Raw genomic sequence first — 12,416 nt, 5'->3', positions numbered from 1 at the left:
GGGGCCACTGCAGCGGGGTCCGCCCAGGGCCGAGCCCGGGGTCGGGCTGCTTGGACCGGGCCTTGCCAGGCTGCGGCCCCCGGAGGGGTTCGGGGCGGGGGCGGGGCGTGTCCGTCCCTGCGGGGCGGGGGCCGAACTGCCCGCGAGAGACCACAGCCCGATGCAGCCCGCCGGAGCCGAGCCGAGGTGCCCCCTGGGCCCAAAGCTGCCCCCGCCCCTCCGCGGGTAACTCCAGCTTCGGGACAAAGGACTTTCTGTGTCGCCGCTTTATCTCCGTTCCCGGTGATAACTGGCCTTTCTCCGGAAGCCCAAATCCTTTCCAGGCCTGAGACCTATTCCGACTTTGAGGTTGAATTTTTTTACTTCTGGATGTCCACCTAAAACCTCGTCTCTGGGACTGACTTTATTTCCCTGCGAGTAGTGGCTTGCACGAAGTCTACAAAGTACAGTTCCAGAGACCTGACTTTTGCCTGCGCGGCCTTTCTGAACCTTGGTTTCCTCAATAGTTTCTCTCGCCTCATCTCACCTAACTGTATAATGTAGAAAACTGCTTTGAAAAGTAACCAAAGGTGTGCCTGAAAAATATAGGGATTTTACTTTCTTTTAATTACTGAATCGTGACTTGTCATGCGGATATGACTTTCCTCTGCCCGAGGGGATTAAATGTCCTTCCAATACTGCCACTGTCCTTTCACTCCCGCTCTTTTCCCGCATAACCGCGTGGTCGCACTGGAAAGGCGAACTATAGTTCCCAGGGTGCCTCGCGAAGCCGCGGAGAACTACAATTCCCAGCGTTCGCCGCTGCGGGGCAGGGTGGAGTCGGAACCACAAAATCAGGCCCGGAAACTACAACTCCCAGGGCGTTCCGGAGCAAGGCAGCTGGACTACGGAAAGCGACTGGCGGAGGCCAGCAATAGGAAACTCTGGGTTCTGGGTGCAAAAACCCAGGGTTAGGAGCCTCAGGCATGCTGCGTCCCAAGGCTTTGACCCAGGTGCTAAGCCAGGCCAACACTGGAGGTGTTCAGAGCACCCTGTGAGTGCGGACCGAGAAGCCGGGTGGCGAGCACTGGCGTGGGGCCGCGCGCGACTCTCCGAGGGAGGGCTGGGGAAGGCTCTCTGGGAAGGGAGGAGGTGGCAGAGGGGGCAACAACTTGGTGAAAATGACGGAGAGCCCCTCTTGAAAAGGAAACCGACGTGCTGCGTGCCCTGGGCACGTCCCAGGACACACTCAGTCCCAGTGGCGGGAATTGGGATGGGTACCGAGGAGTTTGACTCCCTCTTGAGCACGTTGATATCCCTTCTGATTCTTCACCAGGCTGCTGAATAACGAGGGATCTCTGTTGGCCTACTCCGGCTATGGGGATACAGACGCCCGGGTCACCGCGGCCATCGCCAGTAACATCTGGGCGGCCTACGACCGGAATGGAAACCAAGCGTTTAATGAAGACAATCTCAAATTCATCCTCATGGACTGCATGGTATGAAGAAGGGATCCATTCCTCTGACCCTAAGGGGATCCCAAAGGGCAACCTGGATCCTATCCTGGATGGTTGGAGGGCCAGGGACAGGATGTCTGGAAGACAGTACTAAGAGTTGGTCTGCAACAGCATTTATGATAGGTAGGACCCTATGTATTGATGAGAAAGGAGTTCTGGAACCCAGGTCTGGCCGGGGTTCTGGTTTTAGCACTGGTGAAACGTTGGGTAAGTGATTTAACCTCTTTGAGCTTTCTGACCACACTTCCAAGGTGAAAACAATCCCCTCCACCATACCGTGCACACAGGGTTATTCTGATCAAAGGAGAGGGTGAATATAAACTGTAGAGCGATGTGCAGACACAAAGTGTTGTCATCTGAGATTAACAGACCCAGAAGCATGGTCCAGTCTCTAGACCCTGCTGTCCATTCACTTTACAGAGAAAGGTCATGAAGTCCAGAAAGGGGAAGTGGCTATTAGACTGTGAACTTCTTGGAAACAGAAACTGGCTCATACATCTTTATATCTGTCCAGTTAACATATTTTTAGGTCCCTGCAATGTTCTCAGGGCTTGGGGAAAAGTAGGAAACAACACAGACAAAAGCTGCCACCCTAATGAAGCTTACAGTCTTACATATGAACTTACTGTAAAATAAGTTCATGAATATGTTTTGTAACGTATCTATGTAAGTTTAAAAAGTAGTATGTTAGGTATTGAAAATGCTAGGGGAGGACTTCCCTGGTGATCCCATGGTTGGGACCTGGTGCTTTCACTGCAGGGGCCCCCGGGTTTGACCCCTGGTCAGGGAACAAAGATCCTGCAAGCCATGTGGTGTTACCAAAAAAATAAAAATAATGTAAAAATTAGAAGAAGATGCTACCGAGAAAAAGCAAGGAAGTAAGATAGGATGTGTGTATCGGGGACAACATCGCTGAAAAGGTGACACCTCATCAAAGATCCATCTAAAGGGAGCTGGTAAGCCGTGTGGCTATCTGGGTTAAGAACATTTCTGATAGAACAGTAAATGCAAAGGCCCTGAGGCAGAATGATGCCTGGTCAGAGATAACAAGGTTGAAGTGGCTAGAGTAGCATGAGAATGGGAGAGGTTAGTAGATGATGCCAGAGAGGCAGAGGGTACAACACCTGGTTCCAAGCACATGCTGGATACTTAGTGAAAATTTGCTGAACCAAATTGAAAAGGCCCCAAGAGTGAATTCTCCTGGAAGGATTTCCACTGCAACTCAGCCACCTACCTCTTCCTGACTCCCTCCTTAACCACAGATGCCAATTCAACTGATGATTCTTAGGGTCCCTAGCCTAGAGCTGGTACCATAAGTGCAATAGCTTTCAAATGTCTTGACCACAACCCAGCCATAAAAAATATATTTTCAGTCAGAGTCTAGTAAAACAAAAGTTTCATGAAATAGTACTTCCTTTGCTGTATGCAATACACTTTATTTCTCTTTTAATGCTGATCAACCTTCTTAATTGATCTGGGGCTAGTTAGCCCTGGGCCTGGGCCAGTTTGAAAAATATTACCTTGGGAAACGAGGAGAACTATAAGTTGAGTTGTGGTCTCCCCTTACAGTGTCATTGGGGGTGAAACCATATTAATAACATCACCCATCTGGACAGCCCTTTGTAGACACCGGACTCCTTGCTGTGTATTAGCATCCTCACCAACTGGAGTGAGGTAGGGATTACAGAAAGAGAAACAAAGTTTCTGGGAGGTGGAGTTTTCTTGGGTAACTGGGTTAGTAGGTGACTGTGCTGAGGCTGGAATGGGCTCAGGACTTCAGGTTCAGGGCCGTGGCTAAAGTCCCCCAGTGGAAGCTCCTGCCCTGCCTGGGGCATGAAAGGAAGATACAGACCATCTCAAGAGGAGCCCTTGGGGAAAAAAGGGGCAAAGGGTGCAAGCAGATATCACATCCCCTGATATCACCCCCACCAGGAGGGCCGTGTAGCCATCACAAGAGTGGCCAACCTTCTACTGTGCATGTATGCCAAGGAGACCGTTGGCTTCGGAATGCTCAAGGCCAAGGTGTGTATGTGTCCATTCTTGTACAATCCTGGGCTCCGCCTTCATGCTCTGTCACTGTATCCACTCCCATCCCCACCATCTTCCCAGAGTCTTTCTCATGTCACCCAGTCAGCATCTGGGGTGGGCTCACAGGCAGCAGCTGGGAGCTGGGGGCTCAGCGGTAGGAGTAGACCTGAATTTAAGATCCCTCGAGTGGCAGGCCTTGTGGGACTGGATTCTTCTCCCTTTCCCACAGGCCCAGGCCTTGGTGCAGTATTTGGAGGAGCCTCTCACCCAAGTAGCAGCATCATAATGGGCATTGGTGGAACCTGGGATTCAGAAGAGTGAGATGACCATGTGGTGTGGCAGGGCTCCCTGGGGAGACCTTCCTGGACTGTTGCAGGGGGTTGGAGTGGGGGGACTTTGTTCTTCCCAAGAATAAACTTCAACTGCTGTCTTGTGTCTTGGCTGTTTTCTTGGATGGGGGGAATCAGAGGAGAGAAGAAGGAGCAGGGATTGTGTATCATGTTCTTCACGTTCAGCTAGGATGAACAAAGGGCTGGTGGGGGTCATGTTGGACGAAGAGAGAACAGGCTGTGGGAGTTTAGTGTCCTTCAGTTCCAACTTTGGGGGGCCCCTTTTCTACTCTTGGGATTGGGAGTGTGCCCCCTAGTGGCCTACAAGGGCCACCCCTTCCCTCTTCTCTGGGCATTCACAAGCTTACGCAGACCCCTCTCCAGATCAGGAAGTCCTTTGCACACAGAATGTATCTGCCCTGAAGCTTCAGGTCCTGGGGAAAGAGTAGAAAAAATTAAGAAGTCCTGGCCCAACAGTCAGACCCATCCCTGCACCTGGCTGTTTCTGCCCCAGGTCTCCCCCTGATCCGGTGTCCTTGGAGCAAGGCTGGATCTTTCCCAGTGCTGTAGGAAGGGACTCATCCCAGGGAAGCTGGTAGGTTGCAAGGCCCAGCTCCACCCAGGTTGAGAAACCGCCCATCCCACGTCCTGGGCTGTCAGGGAGGGGCAGAAGTTGCTGCATCCAAGATGCCCCTCCCAGAGCTCTGCCCTGCAGTGGGGTGACCCCAGCCCTTCCCCCCACAGCCCTTCCTCTGGTGCCCCCAGTTTCCTATCCTACTAGGCTCCAGGGAATAGCAGAAGGCTGTGTAGTTTCTTGCTCCCTGAGGGACTATTTCTCACTCACTAGTGGCCGGGCCCCCCTAGCCACAGGTCCCAGGAGCCTAGCAACGCACATTTAGCCCTCAGCTGGCTCTCCGAGGGTCCTGTCCCTGTCCTAGCTGCCCGTCACTCCCTTGAGCCTGCTCACCTGCTTGCAAGAGCCCAGGCTGAGAGCAGACACCCAACCTGTCTAACCTGTCTGACGTCATCATCTCTCCACCCACCTGGGCCCTCGGTCTCCGGCCGCTCACTCTTCCTGTTCTCAGCTTCCGTCCTCTCAGATTCCTAACAGCTCTGCCACCTGCCAGAACTGAGGCTCCCTAGGCCCTGGCTAGCCTAAAGTTGGCCCTTGATCCCTCTCACTGCAGAAGTCTCTACTCTCAATGAGAGGAAGGGCGGATCCAGGTGTCTTGAGAGCTGAGGGTTGAGGGCATTGAGCCAACGCGTAGACCCTTCACCTCTGCCCTCGAAGACACTTGTGCCCTCCATGCGGAGCCAAGATGGGGAACAGAGCCGAGGAAGATTATAACTTTGTCTTCAAGGGTGAGTCTGGGGTCCATAAAGAAAGAGGAACACCGGAGAGACGGAGGCAGAGAACCACAGAGCCAGAGGGCTCCTTCCTGTTTTTGAATCAATTAGCAGGGCCCCCTCCCAGGGCTCATCATTCCTTCAGATCCGAAAGAAAGCTTAAGGAGTGGGGGAGGGTCTGTTTACAGGAGCAAAAGTCCTGGAGCGGCCAGAATGCTCTAGGGAAGTAAATAATGTTGATCACTCCTTAATGGTGCAAGTCAGGCTCTTCTGCCCCATTCCTAATGGAAGCCCCAGTCCCCAGGAAGAATTAGCCACTGCAGCACTAGCAATGGAGGTCAGACTTCAGAGAGGATTTCCTCCTGAGAAGGAGGGACAAGCAGACTTAAGAGGAAGAAAGTCGCCTTTCTGGGCAGCTGTACAGGAAAGGAGAGATGGGAAGATCTATGCCATCACAGGGCTGGAGGAAGACACAGGGAAGATATGAATTGGGACCAGGGTCTAATAGAATCTGGAGAACTCCCAGCACTGTAGCCTTGTCGGTCTGTCCCTTGGCAGACCCCCTGGGCTCAAATACCAGGAACTGGGTTTAACCAGGCTATCCCTGGAAGTTTGCATGTATCTTTCCAGCTCCTTTATCTTGCCCCTGTGTTTAGCCAGTCTAGTGTTCCCTACCCCCACCTCCACACCTCCTTCAGGGCAGGGTGGACTGGCATCACTATGATTCCCTGTCCAGCCACTCCACCCTCCCAGCCTCAGCCCTGCCCTCACTTGAGCTGGGACTCTCAGGAGACCAGGGCTTGGGAAACCTGTACTCCCAGCATTTTTCCCAGGAAGGGAGACAGGGTGAGGGGTCACAGTAGACCCCTCAGTATGGGGCAATACTGAGTTCAGATCTCAGCCCCGCCACTTACAAGTTACTGCAATTTAGGGTCATTAGAAGCAGACCCAGAGACATTTGGGGTGTGAGCTGTTTATTGTGGCTCAACAGCAGTGAAAGGAAGAGGGAGGACACAGGATCGGGCAGAGGGAGAAGTCACACTGCAAGGCAGGAACACAAAGCCTAGACCAAGGGCAAGCAGCTCTGGGTTTCCCCTGTCCTTGCCAAGGCACTGGGTGCGGCTGCCAGGGAAAGGCATGAGCCTGGGTGAGGCCGCCTCGACATCAGAAGCAGATGCTGAAGGAACAACAGCTGAAGGCTGGGTGCTGCCTGCACTCCCTGCAGCAGGGGGCAAGTCCTCCCTGGAAGGCTCCTGTGGGCAGCACAGCTCCCGTTTACCACGCTGGCCATTGAACGCCCACCCCCTGTAAACATGGGGTGAGCCTAATAGTGGTACTTGCCTTGTGGCATTGTTGTGAGGAGTAAATGAGTTCAGACGTTCAGGAGGGTACCGGGCATACTGTAGGTGCTCAATAAACGTGAACCATTAGTATCTCCATTTTTCAGAGGATGAGACACAGAACAAATAGTTTCAAAGGGTCACCCAGTCAGTACTCAAACCCAAGTGTTTGACTCCAAAGCCCTGGCTCAGAGTCCACCTAGTGGGAGGGATGCGATGGGGATGCGGTTCCCAATAGCAGACACACACACACACACACATGTCCATAAATCCTCTTACCTACACACATCCACACAGCTCCCAGCTCTTCCCTACCCTACACAAATAAGGAATTTTTGAAGTTGGAGTGAGTTTTGTAGATTTTATAAACAGGGAAACTGGGACCCAGAAAAGATGAGCCACTTGTTCATCGTCACATAGCTAGTCAGAGGCTGAGTGGGGACCAGTACCCAGATTATGCAGTGCCCAGTCCTGGGGCACCAGCCTGCCTTTCCAGAACCACCCTGGGTAGCTCTGGGCCAGTGGATTATGGCTTATATTTAACATCAGCCCCTACATTTTAATGCCAGCCCCTAGCTCACTCATAGCAGCAATAGCAGCTCACTCACAGTGCGTAAGGCTCGGCCCTGGATCCTGCCCCTCAACCCAAAGGCTCTTCCTGGCTCCTCTGGTGTATCCTTGTCTGTGAAAACCTAAAGATAAAAGCACCAGCCTACCAACAACAATGGGCTTCCCAGGCGGCTCGGTGGGTGAAGAATCCACCTGCAATGTAGGAGACACAGGAGACCCAGGTTCTATCCTTGGGTCAGGAAGACCCACTGGAGGAGGGCATAGCTACCCACTCTAGTATTCTTGCCTGGAGAATCCCATGGACAGAGGAGCCTGGCAAGGTACAGTCCATGGGGTCACAAAGACTGAGTGACAAACGCTTTCACTTTTCACCAACGGCAATAACAGTAACAGTTTTGCACACTCACTATATCCAGGGCAATATCTTGTTTAACTTCTTGCAGCAACTCATAGATAAAATTGTTATTCCCATTTTTTTCATAAGAAAGAGAATAGTAAGTTGCTGAAGGCATGCATAACTGGTCCCACATCCAGTTCCATGGTCTTAAGCATACGAGACTGCCCCTTCTTAGGGATAATGGGATCCTAATTTCTTGCACACATACCCCCATACCTTTCCCCCACCCCCAGATGTATCAGCTGCCAAACTTTCTCCTCACCCATATTGCTATTCCACCTCTGCTCCCCTCACAAACACACACAAACTGCCCACTTCTCCTTCCAGCTTGTTTACATAGAAACACGCACATGTTCTCATATTCTCTTGCCTAGAAATGTGCACCCTCCCCACAGACCCCTTACCCTCCCTGTTGCCTCACAACCCTTGAACGCCACTATCCACAGACAGCCCATAGACATCACTCTCTCACCAAATTCATGGGCTGATTCTGCCGCCATTTTGCAACAGGCCAGGCCTAGAACCCTTGAAGCCCCTCAGCCTGCTTCAGGCTCTCATCCCTTCTGCCCCAGGGTGGGTGCATCATGTAGAGTTGGAGACCCTTGTCTCTGCCAGGTTTCCCGTGGCACTAGTGGTAAAGAACCCGCCTGCCAATGCAGGAGACTTAAGAGATGCAGGTTAGATCCCTGGATCGGGAAGATCCCCTGGAGGAGGACATGGCAACCCACTCCAATACTCTTGTCTGGAGAATCCCATGGACAGAGGAGCCTGGTGGTCCACAGCCTATGGGGTCGCAAAGAGTAGGACGCGACTGGGCATGCATGCATGGCTCTGCCAGGAGGCCTGACCCCCTCCTTAGTTTTCTGAGTCTTTTCTGATGGGCAGACCCTCCAAGTTCAGTCCTTATCTCTCCACCCCTCCAGTGGTGCTGATCGGCGAGTCAGGAGTGGGGAAGACCAACCTGCTGTCCCGATTCACTCGCAATGAGTTCAGCCACGACAGCCGCACCACCATCGGGGTTGAGTTCTCCACCCGCACTGTCATGCTGGGCACCGCTGCTATCAAGGCCCAGATCTGGGACACGGCTGGCCTGGAGCGGTACCGAGCCATCACGTCGGCGTGAGCCCCGGGCTGGGGATGTACTGGGGTGCTGGGGTGCTGGGGAAGTCAGGGTATACCACTGGAGGAGAAGTGGAGGAAGAGGAGGCAAGGAACCTCAGCAGGGAGTTCCCTGAATGGGACCACGGGGCTCAGGTGAGAAGACACGAGTACTCTGAGCTACGAACAGTCTGAGACAGGAAGCAATGATACTGACTGCTGGGACTGAAAACAAGAGTCACCACCACCACTTACTTGTCTTTACTATGTGCCAGGGAAGGTACAAGACACTTTACATTGGGCATTTTATGTACTCCTCCAAATGCCCCAGGAATAAGGTGCTATCATTAATCCCTCTTTAGATATAAGAAGTTTGTGTCTCAAGCAGGTGAGACTGGGGTGCAGCTGTGATGGGGACATACTCTAGGATCAAGAGCACCCCCCCTCACTTCTGCAGTGCTTTGCACTTGGCAACCTTCACTATCTAACTGCAAGGTGAAAGGCTGGACCCCATAACCACATTTCACAAACCTCAGAGGACACAGAGGAACATAAGCCTCTTGATACTGGACATAGAGCGTCTCCCAGGCAGTGTCAGCCAAAGGTGGTGTGTGTGCTTGTGCATGTGTGTGTGTGGGGGGGTGTGTGGGTGTGGGTGGGTGGGGGGCAGCACCTGCAAGGGGGCAGGAAGCAGGAGCTGGGGGCTTTGTGGCTTTGTTTATACATATTCATCACTCTTGGACTGGTCACTTGACTCTTACAAGCCTCAGCTGACTCATCGATACAATGGGAATAATTTTATACCACCAGTCTGAAGAAGTGCTATCAAACTTCCAAGAGTGAGACTGGATGCTTAGTAAGGGTGCCTCAGATGATCAGGGAGATTCAGCTAGTTCTAGAATGATGGCCATGAGAGAGAAGCGCTGGGGGTCAAGGAGCTATGTGAGGGACATTTGGGGTGTTGGGCATCCAGGAAGCTAGTTTGACCAGAGCCCTGGTATACATCCGTGGATAGCTGTGGCTAACATCAGAACAAAGACCAGAGGCCACAGAGGGGTTAGGAGGGAGGAGGGAGCCAGTGGTTTTGGAGAAGGGAGGTGAGTCTTCAGAGACTCCAAGACCAGTATCCTTGGAGGGCTTTCAGCATCAGACATGGGAGCTCTGGGCTGCCCTGTGTGGTTTGGGTCTCTGGACTGTAATCTTCATATTTCCCTGTCTCTGGTGCTCATCTCTGGCTTTTGGCCTGAGAGCTCTGCTCTGAGGTTAGGCTTAATGGCCCTGACCTTGCCTCTGTCCACCCACTGACCCCCACCCAGGTACTATCGTGGTGCTGTGGGGGCCCTCCTGGTGTTTGACCTAACCAAGCACCAGACTTATGCCGTGGTGGAGCGCTGGCTGAAGGAGCTCTACGACCATGCTGAGGCCACAATCGTCGTCATGCTTGTTGGTAACAAAAGTGACCTCAGCCAGTCCCGGGAGGTGCCCACTGAGGAAGCCCGCATGTTTGCTGGTGAGAGCCCACCACATCCCAGCCTGGTCCCCTCCGGCTGCTCTGCCAATGTAATCAATCCCAGCCCCCACTCCCACTGTAGGGCTCGGGCCTGCACTTCCTGCCCAGGGTCCCCCTACCTCCATTCTGTCGGCCTCAGAATCTCCTAGCCCTTCCCCTCAGTGACCCTGTGTCCCCCGTTATGTCCCGCCCCATTTGCCCTGTCTTTATGGGTAAGTATTCCTAGTTGGTTTTAAGGCAGCCCACACTGCCATGCTCAGAGATCCTAAGTGTGGCAGATGGGCTTCCCTTGACTGTCTCCTGTCACACTCCCCAGCAGCTTTCTGGGGTTTAGAGGCAGCAGGAGACAGTGAGGGTGTAGGCTGTGGGGTCCCATGGCCTAGCCCACATCTCTTGGTGAGTGACTAGATGTGGGACACAAAGCAAGTTCTTTGTTCGTTCTCTCTGTTTTTAGGCTACAGTTTCCTCTTCTAAAAGAAAGGAATAGTATTCCAACCTACCTTCCAGTTTGTTTTAAGGTTTAAATGAGCTACACATGCCAAGGGTTTAGCGTGTAACAAACGTGCATGGTAAAACGTGAAGTAAATATTATTGTCTTGACCCTTCACAACTAATGGTGTGTTTCCTTTCTGTCAGAAAACAATGGGCTGCTCTTCTTGGAGACCTCGGCCCTGGACTCCACCAATGTTGAGCTGGCCTTTGAAACTGTCCTCAAAGGTAGAGTCCCTGCCTCCATTCAGCAGGCACCGCCATCCCACCCCTGAGGCTTCCGCGGGCAGTGGGAGGAACGTAGACACCCAGCCCTCAGCCACGCCAGCCGATTCCTCATCCCCTCTGAGGGCCCCCCCAGCCTCCTCAGAGCCTCCCTCATACACCCCCACCCCTGTCAGCTGGAGCTTAGGGAAAGAACCAGGAGACCACACTCCCAGGGAGCTGAGTCTTAGTCCCGCTCCACCCACGTAAGTAGATGGGACCCAGGTGCCCAAACTCCTCTTCCTTCCAGCAAAACCCCCAGTGTTCAGAAAGGGGCACGCAGAGTGTACATGGGGAGGGTGGGCTCCTAATCTTCGTCTGACCTGATCACTGCCCTCTGCCCTCACAGAGATCTTTGCCAAGGTGTCCAGGCAGAAGCAGAACAACACCCGGACCAATGCCGTTACCCTGGGCACTGGCCCGGCTGGGCAGGAGCTGGGTCCTGGGGAGAAGAGGGCCTGTTGCATCAGCCTCTGACCTGCCCCCACTGTGTTCCGGCGCCCCCCCAGCCCTGCCCAGCTCCAGGAGCTTTCTCTGCCCTGTTGGTCCAGATGTCAGAGTGGCCAGTCCCTGTTCACAGCCCTGCAGAGCTCTAAGGTCTTAATGTGGCCCTCCCCACCCCCAGACCTCCATTATCGGTCACCCCCCTCACAGACTACGGCCCTCCAATAAAGCTGTGTTTTATATCAACCCTGACCATCCTGCTGCCTCTCCTGCATCTCTGGGCCCTCCTCTGAGTCCTTGTTCCCCTTCCCCTCCCCTCATCCTCCCCACCATATTCACTGCCCCCCAGGGCCAGCTGTCTCTGGAGTCTTGTGGTCTGGGGACAGTGCCAAGGGGGTGGGAGGTGCCCGCCCTTCCCTCTGCCAACCCCCAGGGCAGGTGGAAGAGGGAGGACAGCATGGCAGAGAGGGGGTATCTGGAAGGAGAGACAAAGGAAACCATCAGCGGGTACCATCTGGTGCCCTGGGCCCTGGTGCCAAGAGCTGAGGTCACTCCAATGCCAGGGGTGAGGGGAGGAGGCAGGGGGAGATGTTTAAGTAAAGGGGGAGTCAGGGCCAGCCCAGTCTGTGTGTGCTGGGGAAAGGATTTTAAGCCTGGGAGGTGGAAGGCCTGTCTTCCATCCAGGTTTCTGCTTGACCCTGAAGAGAAGATGTGGTGTGTAGGGATGGGTTGAATCTGGTGCGGATTGATGAGAGGGTCAAGCTCTCAGCTCTGCCCTTTCTCCAAGTTCAGAAGCTGGCTTTCCAGGCAAGGTCTAGGTGGACCTGCCTAGCCTTCTCCTGTTCTGCAAGGCAGGGTCGAATGAGGTCCCCTGATGCCCCAAGGAACAGAAGGAGGTAAATGGAGAGAAAAGAGGGGTTGAGCACTTGCAGACCCAAGTAGGGAGCTGTGGAGAGCAGACAGATAAGGAGCCATCCACTTCATGCAAGGTGAGCAAGGTCGCCCGGACTGACATTAAAGAAAACCCCACTCACCCTCAGGTGGTTCCGACCAGCGTGTCAAGAAAGCAGCCTGAGCCTTAAGTAATAATACTTTTAATAAAAT

The 12,416-nt window shown here is 53.5% G+C and overlaps 2 protein-coding genes across 2 annotated transcripts; both read left to right on the top strand.

Annotated features, from left to right (window-relative positions):
• Positions 1 to 242: 242 nt before the first annotated feature.
• Positions 243 to 3,952, top strand: LAMTOR2 (late endosomal/lysosomal adaptor, MAPK and MTOR activator 2). The gene is made up of 4 exons (XM_061120578.1): positions 243 to 1,033; positions 1,316 to 1,478; positions 3,429 to 3,518; positions 3,754 to 3,952. Exons 1-4 carry the CDS (start codon positions 966 to 968, stop codon positions 3,808 to 3,810), a joined length of 378 nt encoding a protein of 125 aa, XP_060976561.1. The 5' UTR covers positions 243 to 965; the 3' UTR covers positions 3,811 to 3,952.
• A 962-nt stretch (positions 3,953 to 4,914) lies between these two features.
• RAB25 (RAB25, member RAS oncogene family) lies at positions 4,915 to 11,564 on the top strand. Its single transcript, XM_061120577.1, has 5 exons — positions 4,915 to 5,215; positions 8,431 to 8,626; positions 9,922 to 10,115; positions 10,752 to 10,832; positions 11,218 to 11,564. Exons 1-5 carry the CDS (start codon positions 5,173 to 5,175, stop codon positions 11,343 to 11,345), a joined length of 642 nt encoding a protein of 213 aa, XP_060976560.1. The 5' UTR covers positions 4,915 to 5,172; the 3' UTR covers positions 11,346 to 11,564.
• Positions 11,565 to 12,416: the final 852 nt, after the last annotated feature.

The sequence above is a fragment of the Dama dama genome, chromosome 20 (genome assembly GCF_033118175.1).
Source record: "Dama dama isolate Ldn47 chromosome 20, ASM3311817v1, whole genome shotgun sequence".
In the NCBI taxonomy this organism is placed as follows: Eukaryota; Metazoa; Chordata; class Mammalia; order Artiodactyla; family Cervidae; genus Dama; species Dama dama.
The sequence above is the reverse complement of the archived record's forward strand: the minus strand, read 5'-3'. Positions and strand labels throughout refer to the sequence as shown.

Bases quoted from the DNA above. Each gene is read 5' to 3' on its own strand.
- RAB25 (XM_061120577.1), top strand. From the start codon at position 5,173: ATGGGGAACAGAGCCGAGGAAGATTATAACTTTGTCTTCAAGG. The intron at 5,216-8,430 runs GTGAGTCTGGGG...CCACCCCTCCAG, and splicing joins TTATAACTTTGTCTTCAAGG to TGGTGCTGATCGGCGAGTCA. The intron at 10,833-11,217 runs GTAGAGTCCCTG...CTGCCCTCACAG, and splicing joins CTTTGAAACTGTCCTCAAAG to AGATCTTTGCCAAGGTGTCC.
- LAMTOR2 (XM_061120578.1), top strand. From the start codon at position 966: ATGCTGCGTCCCAAGGCTTTGACCCAGGTGCTAAGCCAGGCCAACACT. The intron at 1,034-1,315 runs GTGAGTGCGGAC...ATTCTTCACCAG, and splicing joins GGAGGTGTTCAGAGCACCCT to GCTGCTGAATAACGAGGGAT. The intron at 1,479-3,428 runs GTATGAAGAAGG...CACCCCCACCAG, and splicing joins TCATCCTCATGGACTGCATG to GAGGGCCGTGTAGCCATCAC.